The sequence below is a fragment of the Schistocerca cancellata genome, chromosome 3, assembly GCF_023864275.1.
Source record: "Schistocerca cancellata isolate TAMUIC-IGC-003103 chromosome 3, iqSchCanc2.1, whole genome shotgun sequence".
Classification (NCBI taxonomy): Eukaryota; Metazoa; Arthropoda; class Insecta; order Orthoptera; family Acrididae; genus Schistocerca; species Schistocerca cancellata.
In genome coordinates this window covers 785788776-785806150 of record NC_064628.1, presented here as the reverse complement: position 1 = coordinate 785806150, position 17375 = coordinate 785788776, and the positions used below count along the sequence as shown (strand labels likewise).

At 45.9% G+C, this 17375-nt stretch overlaps 1 protein-coding gene across 1 annotated transcript in view; it reads left to right on the top strand.

The window, feature by feature from the left end:
- LOC126176565 (uncharacterized) overlaps positions 1–16669 on the top strand; it is a 469138-nt gene extending 452469 nt beyond the window's left edge. The window contains exon 16 of the mRNA XM_049923725.1: positions 16366–16669. Within this exon, the coding sequence (XP_049779682.1) occupies positions 16366–16669 (304 nt within the window). The remainder of the gene's footprint in view (positions 1–16365) is intronic.
- Positions 16670–17375: the final 706 nt, after the last annotated feature.

Below are 17375 nucleotides of genomic sequence, written 5' to 3'. Positions count from 1 at the left end.
CTGGCCACGGTACAAATTGTAATTCATTGCTTCAGGTCTTACCCTAATTCCAAAAATGAGTTGCATGTCAGCACAAACACTGGAGTAAGTTGTATGTTACATTCCCTTTGATGAAAGAAAAATACACTCCTGGAAATGGAAAAAAGAACACATTGACACCGGTGTGTCAGACCCACCATACTTGCTCCGGACACTGCGAGAGGGCTGTACAAGCAATGATCACACGCACGGCACAGCGGACACACCAGGAACCGCGGTGTTGGCCGTCGAATGGCGCTAGCTGCGCAGCATTTGTGCACCGCCGCCGTCAGTGTCAGCCAGTTTGCCGTGGCATACGGAGCTCCATCGCAGTCTTTAACACTGGTAGCATGCCGCGACAGCGTGGACGTGAACCGTATGTGCAGTTGACGGACTTTGAGCGAGGGCGTATAGTGGGCATGCGGGAGGCCGGGTGGACGTACCGCCGAATTGCTCAACACGTGGGGCGTGAGGTCTCCACAGTACATCGATGTTGTCGCCAGTGGTCGGCGGAAGGTGCACGTACCCGTCGACCTGGGACCGGACCGCAGCGACGCACGGATGCACGCCAAGACCGTAGGATCATACGCAGTGCCGTAGGGGACCGCACCGCCACTTCCCAGCAAATTAGGGACACTGTTGCTCCTGGGGTATCGGCGAGGGCCATTCGCAACCGTCTCCATGAAGCTGGGCTACGGTCCCGCACACCGTTAGGCCGTCTTCCGCTCACGCCCCAACATCGTGCAGCCCGCCTCCAGTGGTGTCGCGACAGGCGTGAATGGAGGGACGAATGGAGACGTGTCGTCTTCAGCGATGAGAGTCGCTTCTGCCTTGGTGCCAATGATGGTCGTATGCGTGTTTGGCGCCGTGCAGGTGAGCGCCACAATCAGGACTGCATACGACCGAGGCATACAGGGCCAACACCCGGCATCATGGTGTGGGGAGCGATCTCCTACACTGGCCGTACACCACTGGTGATCGTCGAGGGGACACTGAATAGTGCACGGTACATCCAAACCGTCATCGAACCCATCGTTCTACCATTCCTAGACCGGCAAGGGAACTTGCTGTTCCAACAGGACAATGCACGTCCGCATGTATCCCGTGCCACCCAACGTGCTCTAGAAGGTGTAAGCCAACTACCCTGGCCAGCAAGATCTCCGGATCTGTCCCCCATTGAGCATGTTTGGGACTGGATGAAGCATCGTCTCGCGCGGTCTGCACGTCCAGCACGAACGCTGGTCCAACTGGGGCGCCAGGTGGAAATGGCATGGCAAGCCGTTCCACAGGACTACATCCAGCATCTCTACGATCGTCTCCATGGGAGAATAGCAGCCTGCATTGCCGCGAAAGGTGGATATACACTGTACTAGTGCCGACATTGTGCATGCTCTGTTGCATGTGTCTATGTGCATGTGGTTCTGTCAGTGTGATCATGTGATGTATCTGACCCCAGGAATGTGTCAATAAAGTTTCCCCTTCCTGGGACAATGAATTCACGGTGTTCTTATTTCAATTTCCAGGAGTGTAGTTTCATGTAGTATGCTGAAATGTTCTACTACTGTGAGTTTTCTATGATTGGAAATGATAAGAAAAGCATTATGACCACTGCCAATTGCGAGATTGAATGCTACCTAGTGCCATTGTGGGCAAACCAGAATAGATTGCTGGTGTTTCGTAGCACACCGTCCAATGCACGTTATTGAACATGGGGCTCCGCAGCAGAAACCTGTACCTTTTCTCATGTTGACACACCGACATCGTCAATTACGACTACTTTGGGCAGGGGATGACTGAGATTGGACCCTGGATAAATGAAAACTTGTTGCACGAACGTAGGAATCACTTTTATTGTTACATCATGTTGGTGATCGTGTCTGGTTGTGCAGTCATCCAGGGGAAAGGCTGCTCGAAATATGCACCGCAGCACGAACTCTGGTCAGATGGGGCAGTATGATGCTGTGAAGGATATTCAGCAGAACTTCCCTGGGACCTGTGGTAATAATCGAAGGATCCACGCATCTGTGGACTGCAGGGACGTACTGTGGGCCACCTGCATCGATTCATGCTTGATGTTTTCCCCTGCTGTTATGGCACTTTCCAGTAGGATACTGTCCCTGTACGTGGCGATAATCTTCCTATACTGGTTTTAGGAGGATGATAGTGAAATCACGTTGATGTCATGCCCACCAAATTCGCTTGATTGGAACCCGATCGAACACACTGGGACGCTATCTGTTACTAGCCCCGCGTCCACAAATCATCAGCCAGTAATTTATGGGAGTTGTGAAGCCTTTGGGTGAAACCTGGTGTCACGTAAGTTCACAGACCTATAAGGACTTGTTTAATTCGTACCACGCAGAATTATTGCTGTATTGCGTTCAAAAGGTGGATCCACACGCAGATAATAAGGCAGTAATAATGTTTTAATTCTTAAATAAGGCAGTAATAATGTTTCAGTTCTTCAGTGTGTAGCAGCGACGTATGAAGGAGAACCGAAGACCTCGCCACAGTAGGAACACCGTCGTGTCTACACCTGGGAAGCGGGTAAGGGGAGCAATAACAGAGTATATTATGGTATTCTGGCGCTGCCACAGGTTACACGCCTATACGCCAATGTAGCACACAGCGGAACAATTAAATAGCGACAAGCGCTCGTGTTTGCCAACGCTCCTGAAACACTATCACTCTGACATCAGTTGTACAAGGGCGGAAAAAAGTGCAAAACTTCCACGGAGAATGTCATTTATTGACAAATGAGGTGACTAATTCATCTTTGTAGGAGGATATGATAACAAATACAGACCAAATGAAACACACATGTCACGTAAAGGTTGCCCAAACAGCCCCATCAGTACACAGCGTACCTCCTCTGGCGGAAACGTAGGCGTGTATTCCTTCATGCAAACGGTCATGAAGGTGCCGAATGGCATCCTGCGATAGATTCTCCCAAGCATCTTGGGTCTTTTGTTATAATTCGGCAATGGTTCCTACAGGCCCTGGAGAACGAATAAGTTCCCGCTTAATTACGCCCCATAAGTATTCAGTTGGGGAGAGATCTGGTGATCTTGCTGGCCAGAGCAATTGTTGTACACAACAAAGAGCACGTTGCGTCGCAGCAGCCCCATGTGTACATGCATTGTCCTGCTGGAAAAGCACATCACTTTCTTATCGAATAAATGGCAGTTGGACGGGGATAACTGCCTGTACAGTGTGGCGGACACTGCTTCCTTTATTCTGTAGAACTGTAGAAACACCAAATGTGACCGAGAGTTGTAACTGACGGCCTTCCATATCACGAAACCTGAGATGGGTTCTGTGTTTCGTGGGCGAATGCACTCAGAAATAGTATGCTCACCTGGTTTACGCCGTACACGTGTACGTCCATCACACGCATACTTACAGAACCTCCTCTTATAAATGGAGACAACAGAGCATCATTGCCGTCTCCTAAATGTTCAAATGTGTGTGAATTCCTAAGGGACCAAACTGCTTAGGTCATCGGTCCCTAGACTTACACACTACATAAACTAACTTATGTTAAGAACAACACACACATCCATGCCCGAGGGAGGACTCGAACCTCCGGCGAGAGTGGCCGCGCAATCCGTGACAGGACGCCTTAAAACGCGTGGCCACTCCGCGCGGCTCCAGCCTCCAGTCGACTCGTTCGTGGCACCAGAATAGCCATGCTTGGCGGTGTCGTGGTGTTTGTGATAGCATGGCCAGAGTCACACATGATTTCAATCTTGCTGCAGGCAGGCGGTGCAGTTTCCAGTTGTCCATGATGATGCGGTAGGTGCAACATATGCCCTGATTTCCTCCACGGATGTTGTTCGGTCTGCTGGCACTGCTCGTACAATGTGTTGATCTTGAAGTCCGTCTGTACTGTGCGGAGTCTGTACTACACGGACAACCAGGCCCTGGTCTCCATACGTTGGAATGAGCCACAACCCACTGTTGAAAGCAACGACAAACCAACAATACAATGTGCCCGACATGTGCAGCAATCTATAGATACGGCCATCCAGCTTCCCACATGCCCACAATGCTACCACGTTGAAATAGCTGAAGCTATTCCACAGGTATGCGTTACTTGCGGTTTGGGCATCGTTGCAAACACTGTTGGAAACATTGTTCGCCTCTAAACTCAACAATTACTCCTGAAGTGTCAAAGCGGATGATTGTGACAAATGAATCACTAACCTCTCAGTACGCATCGTGGTACAACTGAACATAGCTCTTGAGGGTGTTGCGTTTTTTTTTTTTCCTGGCAGTGCACTTAGTGAAACAAGGATGATCCTCGTTGTGTCTTAATAAACCAATGGCCTCTTTAATTCTGATACTTAATTTTTTTCCTAACCATTATTGTAGTACGCGTGGTTTGAATTTGTGTTGCCTCATTCGAACATGGTGACTATTGGGACACACAAAGCGATGTAGTGTTGTGGTCAGCACAGTGGACTCGGATTCGGGAGAGCGGTAGTTCAAATCCGCGTCCAGCAGTCCATATTTAGGTTTTCGAAGAATTCCTTAAGTCGCTACAGGGAAACGCCGCGATGGTTACTTTAAAAGGGCATGGCCAATTTCCTTCCGATTCTTGAGCTAATTCGAGGTTCTGCTCCGTCTCTAACGACCTCGACATCAGCCAGACGTTAAACCTTAACCTTCCTTTCCTCTTTCCATTATTCGGAAATCTTTTAAAATCAAATCTCATTGACAGAACAATTTTTTCAGTGGCTTGTAACTAGTGTTGGAGTCCAGTTCTGAGCGATAAAAGCGGTGAAAGTTTCGTGAAGTTAGTATCTTCTTGTGTTGTTAACAATGTCACAGAAATTTTTGCCTGATAATGTGTTATCCATGTCTGCTTTGAGCATTTTGCGTATTCTTCCTTGGAATAAATATAAATGGCATAAAAAAAGAAACAACGAGCCCGATGCCTGTAAACAGAAACCTGTACAGTTATTTCAAAAGAATTGCCCCACACTGTTGAGGCGCTTGTCCCTCTGCGACGCAAGGTAGTGAAAGAACCTTTCGTAAAATTCCTGGAGCTGCATTGTGAACCGGTTGTGAATGTATTGCTTGACATTGTCCTCCGAGTGAATCTTACGTCTCTCAGAGCCATATCTAGCTCACCGAAATTGGTAAACTCGCAGGGAGACTGGTAGGCACCGTATTAAAGTTGACTGAGGACCTCCAGTTCGAAAATGTACAAGAGTTTCTTGATTGCGTTTGCTGTATGGATAGATCCATTATCGTGGAGGAGAATGACCACGTGGGGTAGCTGACCCGCTCATTTCGGTTTGATCGCTTTGCGAAAGGTGATCAAAGGTTGTGAGTATCGTAGCGCAATCACTGTTGCTCCATGCTCCTGGAAACTGATAAGAAGGGTGCCCATTTGACCAAAGAAGAAGGTGAACATAACCTTTCCCTCACTTGTGTGGTCACCCTTGGATTTTTTTTCGATGGTGGTGCCCTTCATGCTTCTAATAGAGGTTGTCGTTTTTACTAGGGTTCAAATTGATGACACGTGTCTCGTTTCCAGCGACCAATAGTGACAGGAATTCCTTACTTTCCTTGCTATAGATAGATGCCCATTTTACATGCGTCGTGCGCTAGTTTAAGACTATGTGGCGCCCACAGAGCGCACACTTCGTGAAATTTAAGCCTGTCCTTACTGTTGTAGTGCACATTTCTGGTGCTCAATCTGACCTCTGCAGTAATGGCTTCTACCGTAGCTCACAGGTCTAATGAGAGCACCCACTAGCTGAACATGGCATCGACAATGTGATATGGCGTTCCAGACTGTACGTCACAGGCCAACGACATCCTCTGCTCACTGAATCCCTTCTTTGATGAATTTCCGTCCCGCACACTCCCTCTGCTACCAGGAAACGCACTACACCCCATTGGCTTCTTTTGAAGCCCTCCACTTGACCCTTTTCAGTGTGACTGAGTGCAGTGGCCACTAACAAGTGCGTGTGCCCGATCTTTCATCGCATGAAGGTGCGCCGGTGTTCCTCTAGCGGTGAGTTTCGGAATTCAACACTTTTTTAGAGACCGCACCTTGTTCCGCAGGCAATGGCGCTATGATCGTTTCAGCGGTTTTCATTTTAAAGCCTCCGTATCGTTTCCTTCTGAAAGCACCTTATAGTTTAATCTGACGCCACGCAATTTGCACACCATCGACTCACTTAACAAAACCTTGTTGCTTGTACGTTGTGTCACCATTATCGTCAGCACACTCGCTTCTTTCTCCCTGTCATCCTCAATAAATTTAATGGCGTTTAACAGAAACCCATCACAGCTGTCCGCGAAGCCGTTTTCCACGACCACTTTACTTGCTTACGCCGCGAGGATCAAAGCAAGCACTACTTTGAGCTGGAACTTGGTTAGTGCATCATTACGACGATTTTGCGCAGTTTGTTAGTTGTGGATACGGGACACTGCTTCACATACTACTTCACAGATCTGTCAGTTTGCTTTGGCCTGTGCAATGCAATGGATTGAGTCAGAAGCGAGTTCCTGAAAACGAAATACAGAAACATTTGGCAGCTCTGAAACTGGACTATCTCTGAAAGTAATATTAATCTGTATTACTGGGGTGATAGAGCTGATCAAAGAACTAACAAAAAGTGCATTGTCATAACTGTGTGTTTATTCCTTCGGCCTGATGGGTCTATTTGTATCACTGTACAACACTTTCGACTGCAAATCAAATTTATCGAGGTTATCGTTTACACCATATTCGCTCTGCTCAAGAGACGTCTTTGGCCTGGAATTTCATTAACTGGAGTAGAATTGTCTTCAGTGATGAGTCCAGTTTGAACTCAGCCAACGAACGAAGTCGTGTCCGGAGACGTCCCAGACAGTGGTGGGATACCAACTTGTCAATCGCAAGCCATACGGGCCCACAAATAGGAGAATTAGTCAGGTGTGCCATTTTATTTCACAGTAGGACACTTTTGGTTACCATTTGCGGCACTCTCACAGCACAGCGTTACCTCGACGATATTGTACGCCGTGTTTTGTTGCCATCCCGTGCTTACATTTCAACAAGATAATGCCCACCTGCACAGGACGAGAGTTTCTACTGATTCTCTTTGTGATTGCTAAACTCTACCTTGGCCAGCAATGATTCCGGTTTTCTCTCCAACTGAGAATGTTTGGAGCATTTTGGGCAGGATCCTCCAGTCACCTCGGGAGTTTGATGATCTAACGCGCCAGTTGTACAGAATTTAGCACGACATCGCTCATGAGGGCACCAAACAACACTGTCAATAAATGCCAAGCCGAATAACAGTTTGCATAAAGGACCGAGGTGGACCAACGCGTTATTGACTTGCTCAGTTGTGTTCTCGTGAATAAATCATCCAATTTTTCTCAAACTACACTCCTGGAAATTGAAATAAGAACACCGCGAATTCATTGTCCCAGGAAGGGGAAACTTTATTGACACATTCCTGTGGTCAGATACATCACATGATCACACTGACAGAACCACAGGCACATAGACACAGGCAACAGAGCATGCACAATGTCGGCACTAGTACAGTGTATATCCACCTTTCGCAGCAATGCAGGCAGCTATTCTCCCATGGAGACGATCGTAGAGATGCTGGATGTAGTCCTGTGGAACGGCTTGCCATGCCATTTCCACCTGGCGCCTCAGTTGGACCAGCGTTCGTGCTGGACGTGCAGACCGCGTGAGACGACGCTTCATCCAGTCCCAAACATGCTCAATGGGGGACAGATCCGGAGATCTTTCTGGCCAGGGTAGTTGACTTACACCTTCTAGAGCACGTTGGGAGGCACGGGATACATGCGGACGTGCATTGTCCTGTTGGAACAGCAAGTTCCCTTGCCGGTCTAGGAATGGTAGAACGATGGGTTCGATGACGGTTTGGATGTACCGTGCACTATTCAGTGTCCCCTCGACGATCACCAGTGGTGTACGGCCAGTGTAGGAGATCGCTCCCCACACCATGATGCCGGGTGTTGGCCCTGTGTGCCTCGGTCGTATGCAGTCCTGATTGTGGCGCTCACCTGCACGGCGCCAAACACGCATACGACCATCATTGGCACCAAGGCAGAAGCGACTCTCATCGCGTAGGATCCTACGGTCTTGGCGTGCATCCGTGCGTCGCTGCGGTCCGGTCCCAGGTCGACGGGCACGTGCACCTTCCGCCGACCACAGGCGACAACATCGATGTACTGTGGAGACCTCACGCCCCACGTGTTGAGCAATTCGGCGGTACGTCCACCCGGCCTCCCGCATGCCCACTATACGCCCTCGCTCAAAGTCCGTCAACTGCACATACGGTTCACGTCCACGCTGTCGCGGCATGCTACCAGTGTTAAAGACTGCGATGGAGCTCCGTATGCCACGGCAAACTGGCTGACACTGACGGCGGCGGTGCACAAATGCTGCGCAGCTAGCGCCATTCGACGGCCAACACCGCGGTTCCTGGTGTGTCCGCTGTGCCGTGCGTGTGATCATTGCTTGTACAGCCCTCTCGCAGTGTCCGGAGCAAGTATGGTGGGTCTGACACACCGGTGTCAATGTGTTCTTTTTTCCATTTCCAGAAGTGTATAATCACTTGTCCGTGTGTGCATGTACATCACATCTATCAATTTCTGTTCCATTCGAATAATTCCTTCGAGGTGCGTCTTTTTTTTGTCTTAGAGTGTTTGTTCTTCTTTGGAAAGTTTTACTGGGTATTGTTGTTTTAACGGAAGGCCCAACGGTACCGACGGACCGCCCTGTCATTCTCAGTCGATAGGCTTCACTAGATTCGGACAATGAAAGGCATGTGGTCAGCACACCACTCTACATGTCAGTTTACGTCAGCGGAGCCTCTAGTCCTCAGTCAAGTATTTTCTCAGTTGGCCTCACAAGGGCCGAGGACATCCCACGTACCAACAGCGTTCGGAAGACCCAATCGGTCTCCACTAAGTGCTAGCAAACCCAATAGCACTCAACTTCAATCATCTAACACGAGCCAGTGTTACTATTGCGGCAAGGCCTTTGGCTCACTGTGGAGCTATTGGAACGAAACTCACACCTAATCTAATCTAAAACGCGACATCTGTGGACTACCTAAGCAGTATTACGAACCACATGCATTGATTCAAGCTTGATGCGATGGCGTTTTCCAACAGGATAACTGGCCACGTCACAAAGCCAGATTCTTCACGTAGTGGTTTCAGGAGCATTGCAGTGAACTCACGTTGAAGTCGTGCGCGTGATATTTGCCTGATCTAAACTGGATGGACCACATCTAGGGCACTATCTGCCCCACCTTCGCATCCACAGAACTCTGGTTCATAGTTTACGGGAATTGTGTGGCGTGTGCGCAGGCATCTGATGTCACATATCTCAGAAAATCTACAAAAGACTTCTACAGTCGATACCACGCAGGATAGTTGCTGTAGTTCTTTCCAAAGTTGAACCAACCTTCTCTTAAGCAAAGTGGTGATAATGTTTTAGATTATCAGTGTACAACAAAAACACATACTGCCTGACAAAAAAGGTGAAGCAGCCAGATGACTTTCAGGAAACTTCGTTCATGCACACACTATCCGCGGGCATGTAAATTGTCTGGGTTGCAATTCTCTGTGACAGGAAGTACGGCTACCACATTGCTTTAGGGTTGTTCGTGTTTGTGTTGTTAGAAGGACTGGTAAAGTATACAAGGAGCGTGAACAGTGTTAGTTGTTGAGTAATCACTATGAAGGATACGGAGATGCCGAGTGCTCGTGTGAAACAGCCTTATCAGAACATGAGAGAGTTTTAAAGGGCCTTCTTTCTGAGTCAATATTTGGCCTGTGATCGAATCATGCAGTATCCAGATTTGTAGATCATTCAGATGTGGCAGTGGCCCAATGTCGTACTGTATGCGAACGTGAAGGCAAGCAAAATCGTCCTCGAGGTTCCGGTCGATTAAGACTGACGACAACAAGGAAAGATTCTCGTGTTGTGCACCAAACACATCGTAACCACCTCACATCTGCGCCTGGCGGTTTAATATATCTATTGAGATAATTTATGCTTTACAATCGTGTGCCTGCCCACTCACCTGCCAGTACGAGTATGAGACTGCTTCTTTCTGCGTAACAACACTGCAAGCAAGCCGAAAAGTTCACCTAACCAAAGGTTCAATACGGAGCGAATTAGCAGTACATGGATGTGTGTGACGTCCTTAGGTTAGTTAGGTTTAAGTAGTTCTAAGTTCCAGGGGACTGATGACCTCAGAATTTAAGCCCCATAGTGCTCAGAGCCATTTTGAACCATTTTTTAGCAGTACACTACGACATATGCTCATAATTGCAAATAGAGAGATACTTTTGCACACAATTTTTAACCCTTTTCGGTATCACCTTCCTTTCTACAGCTTCAACACACACACCATCCAACGATGCTATCTAATTGTAATTTCACCACTCATTCTACTTTTGGAGCCTACTGCAACTTTTTACTTTTTCGCAGAAAAAAATGAAACGCTACTACCAGTATCAGCTATAAACCTATAGCTTGCAAGTCCCATGCGTAGCAGTTCCTAAGCGTTTCTCCAACGAAAATCAGTCTTTCGTTCTCCTTCCTCACAACTTTCTCTATGCGATGATTCCAATTTAAGTTGTCTGTAATTGCAGTGACTACGTACTTAGTTGCATTTACAACATTTAAATTTATTAAGAATGAAAATCAGAACTACACTGGTGTAAGAGTCAACAATATTTATTATTTTACAACCTGATTTTCGTCTATTACGTCATCGTCAAGTATTAATAGAAACACTTAAACATTGTTCGTTGTTTTGAAGCCAGGACAGGCGGGGCCTACCGCCATCTTAAGTAGCCAATACATTAGCAGGCTACTATGTGCGATTGCTTCGTTTTCATTATTTCTCTCGTGTGCACGAAACATACGTTTTAAATACTAGGAAATTACTGTGCTTACATGAATAACTTCGTGTAACGAAGGCAATTTCCAATGTATTTCTTTTCTTGAATGTCTTAGTAATACGCCACATTTGGCCTCGTCAACGTAACTTATTTTTGTTGGTATGTTTCGAATAACAAAATAGAGAAGGCTGTGATGTGAAAAGAATGCTTTCGTAATGGATTCCACTCCACTTTTGCTGTATTTGCAACGATAGAAAATGAAGATGGAACACCGAAATCAATGCTTGTTTGCTTACTACACTCCGTTCATCATCACAATAACCTGATGTAAGCATTACGCCATGTATTCTTCCGCATTTGCTTGAATCTCATTCGGTTTCGTTTCACGTGGAGCGGAAGCCAAGTTGTGACCAGTACAGTTAAGTACGATCAAAAGGCTACGTTTTATGATGTGTTACGCGCACGTAGACTGAGCGATAATGTACGGGACAACAGTTTGCCAGCGCATTAAACTTGGACAGTACTGGCCAATCAGCGGTCCAGCTAGCCTACAATAACGTGACTAGTTGAGTTCGGACGTAAAAAGAGACGGGCAATGATAAAATAAAGCTTCATTTTTAAAGAGAGTGAAACAATATTCGGCAAAACTCCAGCACTACGGCGCGCTTCTTAGGTGGCCAGACGGAAAGCATAAAATGCTCTCGTTGTCATCTGATATAGTGTTCTAATTACAAGCAAGGAATCACACTTTGAAATCTTACCCATGACGATTCATTGAGTGTGGCCAATAAAAGCAATTGACAGGGTGAAACAAACGATACAATTTTTAACCACCTCCCAGCATTGTGAAATGCTATAACTATGAATAAGGGAGTGATTTCAAACGCTTAAGACCCCGTAAAACGGATATTTTGCTTAAACATGTATGTAAGTATTTTTTAATAATGATAGCCTAGCATGTGTAAGATGTAGGCCTACGTTTCCATCAGTAGCCTACTTGCTTCTTTTCCCGAAATATTTCTCGCGAATAACTCTGTCGGATTTTCAGGAATAAGCAAACACAGCACGGTTGGAATGTACGTCCACTTTTATCATCTGCTTGATTTTACTTTTTGAATTTCATTTTGAGGTTTTTCGAGTATATTATCCTATACCATACTTCGCCATATACCAATGGTTAGTTAGTTACGTATTTAGCTTCATGTTACATTCATTCCCACGATAAATCATAATGATGTGGAACGAATCATTATATACTGACATCAATTTTTTTTGTCAAGATACCTCCATGCTGATCGTTTATTAGTATTTTCGTTTTTTTTTTTTTTTTTTAATGTGTGTGAAATCTTACGGGACTTAACTGCTACGGTCATCAGTCCCTAAGCTTACACACTACTTAACCTAAATTACCCTAAGGACAAACACACACACCCATGCCCGAGGGAGGACTCGAACCTTCGCCGGGACCAGCCGCACAGTCCATGACTGCAGTGCCCTAGACCGCTCGGCTAATCCCGCGCGACTGTTTTTAAATTAAAGTCAGATATATGTTAGGAAATCCAACCCATCCCCATTTAAATATTACAGTAATAGATGATATTTTGTTGAATAGGAGGAGTTGTCAAAGAAAAAAGTTTTCAGTTTAGTTTCAAATTTTACTTTGCTCTCTATCGGGGGTTTTATATCTTTAGGTAAGCGATCAAAACTTTTGGTTACCGAATTTTGAGACCCTGTTTGTGCTACAGAGAACCTTAATGTAGCGTAATGAATGTCACTGGTTTCTTCTGGTATTGTTATTATGTACATCATTGTTTCTGTTGAAGAGAAGTGGATTATTTACAGGAAATTTCATGTGGGAGTAACTATACTGTGAAACGAATACATTGCTACTCACACACCGAGCAGCAAGTAGGGGCGACGAAAAGAGTGTTCACATAAATTTTCAGCCAAAGCCATCTTCAGATAGAAAGCAAAGCACACAGACATATTTATACACACAAAACTCAGACATACATGACCGCTGTTCTAGCCAGAATCTTTTTTAAAGGGGGAGGAAATCTGGACAATGAATAATTATCGACGGGAGAAATTTAGAGCATGACATGCCGTCCCAACAACAGCGCGGATACGTAGTCGTGTGTTGTGCGGGGACGAGACTGTTGTGACAGTGTGGCTCGGATGTCGCAGCGTTCGCAAATTGGAAGCCAATGAAAAATACACGAAAGAAGAAAAAGAATGATCACTGAATAAGGTAAGGTAAATGTAAAGTCAAATAACAGAAATAAATCAACTACAATGAAACTAAAGAGTGCAACCATCACTCATGTGTGCGGAAGAAAGTATTGTTTGATCGGCTCTGCTTACGAATGAAATGTGATTCCTTTAAACTTTGGATTACGATTGTATCGATTAATACACCTGTAAACAACGAAAGCTGGCCTTTACGATGAAACAACTACGTCTCCACACAATGAGAACATTCAGCACGATCGAAACTGGGAACGGAAACGTCAGAGCGTCGTCACGGGGAAGTATCAACGTGGTGAACCATGGAGATATTTTTCTCTTCGAGTTCATTAAAGAGGTGATAGCAACGGAGGGAGCCAGATAGATATTTACAATGTGCGGATCGTGTCACTCGACAGTGCGCGTCAAGAAAATGGTTTTCTTATTTTGAGGAGAATCGTATTAACACAATTGACTCTCCACGTTACTGGAAAACATCGGAGTTCGATGAAGATCGATTGAATACATTAATCCACAATTATCTACGTCGGTTCTCTCGAGAGCTGGCAAATACGCTGAACTGTGATCATTCAATCATTGTATCACATTTTCATGCAATAGCAATGGTTCAAAAATCGAGTATATGGGCACCGCATGCTTTAAGCCAAAATCACAGAAATCAGCGGGTGGCCATATGTGCATCTCTGCTTGCTCATCGTGAGCAACACCGACCATTCGTGTCCTGTATCGAAACTGGTGACCAGAAATGCTGTATTTGCACTAACATAAGGAAAAGAAAGGAATGACTGAGCACAAACAAAGCGGGGACCAGTGCGCAACTACAAAACATAATGTTATGCATCTGGTGGAGCAGCGACGGTGTTACATACTACGAATTGAAGTGATGCTACAGCACAATAACGCCTGCCCGCATTCTGCTAGACTGACAAAAATCGCTATACAAGAGTTGGGGCGGGAAGTCATCCGGCACCCACCCTTTCCACCCGATCCTGCGCCATCAGATTTTCACTTTTTCCGCTTTCTATCGAACAACCTTCACGCATCTTTCTTTCCGGATGAAAATGCGCTCCGAAGATGGCTCGACGAGTACTTCGCCTCAAAATCACGTGATTTCTACAGTCGCGGAGTCGAAAAGTTACCGCGGCGTCGGCAGACTGTTTTAAACAATGAAGGACAAAGAAATTCTTCCAATCCATATGTGGCATACAGCAAACCTGTGCTTAAAATGGTGTTCGAATGCTCAGACTACCTGAGCCCCATCTTCTTCTGTCACTCGCTGCTGTGAACGGGAACGCGTTCTGCAGCTCTTGGAGTCACTCGCGTCCATCTAGAAAAGCTTTTCCTGAATATAACGAAGGCGATGTTGGCCTGATGTATTCGACGATGCCCTTTGGCTACACTGTCTAAAGGATCGTTTTAAGAAATACCAAATGAAGATCAACCTGAAGATACCTAAATAAGGCGAAACACGTAGTTGAAAAATAAAATAACTAAAATTACAACCAAGACTGTTTTTAACGAATAACGAAGGGCAAAATATTATTGATGTTTTGTGTATCTATTGTGTTTATTAAGCTTACGGAAAAATGCTACGAATTTACATATAAATGGAAACACATCAAACAATAACAATAAAAAGTAAATGGAGCCTGTTTACCTTATCCATTATGTTTTGTTTACGTAACTAATGAAGTCGTGAACAACTGTATGTATCTCCTTTATTAAAGTGACCTTTGTCTTTAATATGTTATGTAATAGAAATTGCTTCACTTTTAATAACGTTACTTACGTCATGACCTCACTTTTATTTTTCAACGACACTTACGCGATTCATCTTTCGTCAAAATTCTCGATCAGGAGACAAGTGTAAGTTTGCACTTGTCTCGTGATCGAGAATGTTGACGTGATACAAGGTATGTAATAATTATGACTGTCATACTCCTTCCTTTGAAAATGAAGAAAAGTCGAAACGTGTAAGGCTGTTGAAAAATAAGTGTGGTCAAGACATAAGAAATGTTATTAAAAGTGCGTCCAAATGGCCGCGTCGTCTCACAGCATTTACATGCAAATTGTAGGAAATTGATTCACTAACTTATGTTCTTATTTATTTACCGGGTGATCAAAAAGTCAGTATAAATTGAAAACTTAATAAACCACCGATTAATGTAGATAGAGAGGTAAAAATTGACACACATGCTTGGAATGACATGGGGTTTTATTAGAACCAAAAAGTATTGGTAGACACGTGAAAGATCTCTTGCACGTGTCGTTTGGTGATGATCGTGTGCTCAGCCGCCACTTTCGTCATGCTTGGCCTCCCTGGTTCCCAGACCTCAGTCTATGCGATTATTGGCTTTGGGGTTACCTGAAGTGGCAAGTGTATCGTGATCGACTGACATCTCTAGGGATGCTGAAAGACAACGTCTGACGCCAATGCCTCACCGTAACTCCGGACATGATTTACAGTGTTGTTCGCAACATTATTCCTCGACTACATCTATTATTGAGGAATGATGGTGGACAAATGGTTCAAATGGCTCAAATGGCTGTGAGCACTATGGGACTTAACAGCTATGGTCATCAGTCCCCTAGAACTTAGAACTACTTAAACGTAACTAACCTAAGGACATCACACAACATCCAGTCATCACGAGGCAGAGAAAATCCCTGACCCTGCCGGGAATCGAACCCGGGAACCCGGGCGTGATGGTGGACATATTGAGCATTTCCTGTAAAGGACATCGTCTTTGCTTTGTCTTACTTTGTTATGCTAATTATTGCTATTCAGATCAGATGAAGCGCCATCTGTCGGACATTTTTTGAACTTTTATATTTTTTTTTTCCTAATAAAACCCCATGTCATTCCAAGGATGTGCGTCAATTTGTACCTCTCTATCTACATTATTCCGTGATTTATTCATTTTTCAAATTTATATTGACTTTTTGATCACCTGGTACATTGTGAGCGCGAGCTCTATTGTTGCAGAACCTAAACAATTTTTGGCTTTCAGATGTCTAATCTCGCTTATGTAACACAAATGGAAAAATATCCAAATAGTCGTGGAACATTTGCAACTGGACACGAAAATAAAGATTAAGAAGTTACAAAATCACGATATCCACTACTGTAAACGGAGTGAAAGCGGCAAAAATAGGTTGTGTTACAACTTGTGATGTACTGCTGTTTGTGCACAGGTGCGACGGACACCCGCACTGCCCAAGCGGCTACGACGAGGCGCACTGCCGGCGGCTGCTGGCCCTGCTGCCCGGCGGTCTGTACACTCTGGTGGGTGGCGGCGCGGGGGCGGCGGCTGCGGCGCTGGCCGTGGCGCTGTGCGTGGTGGCGGCGCGGCGCCGGAGGCGGAGACGACGGGGGCGGCGGGGCCGGCAGCCCGGGGGCGGCGCCGGCGGTGGGGGCGGGGAGAAGAAGCAGCGCGAGCCGCGGCGCGTGCCCACTGAGGAGCTGCTGCTGGACCCTGGCTCCACCACCTCCTCCTGACACCCGCACCAGTCTGTGGAGTTCATCCACGTGGACCGCGAGACCACCGTCTAGCGGCCGCGCTGGACACCGGGGCACACACACACACACACACACACACACACACACACACACACACAAACACACGCCGCGCTCGCTACCTCGCAGCCGCAGCAGCCGTCGAAACGCCCCACCCACGCACCCTCTCGCCGCACTCTACCGTGGAGTCCCACACACACTGCCCTTTTACTCCGATCGTAGGAGAGTGCAGTACGATTTGGAGATGTCCGAGCCTGTTGGTGTTGCCCAACTTCTGAGTGTACATTCTTGTCGCCTGGTCCGGATACCATTTGATTTGCTTTTTGGTTACTGAAATGATTCTGATTTGTCTTCAGTGTCATGAGTCACTTGCTGCTTGTTTGTTGCTTACCTCAAAGAACAGTATTTTTATCACATGCGTCCCACAGCTTGTAAATATTTGAAAATATAGTAGTATTCCAGAATTGCCAAGCTTCACTTTACAAATTACCTGATCGACCATCTGGGAGTACCTTCAGGCACTGTAAAACTACAAGGCTGGTTTCAAAAGTTCTAGAAACGGAATAGAAAAAAGTCTTACATCACTGAAACTTTTTTATTTTTTAGTGTATTTTCCTTGTAGATTAATGCACTTGGTCCAGCGATTTTCCAGTGCCTTGATCCCATCTCGAAAATGAGTTTCCTCCAG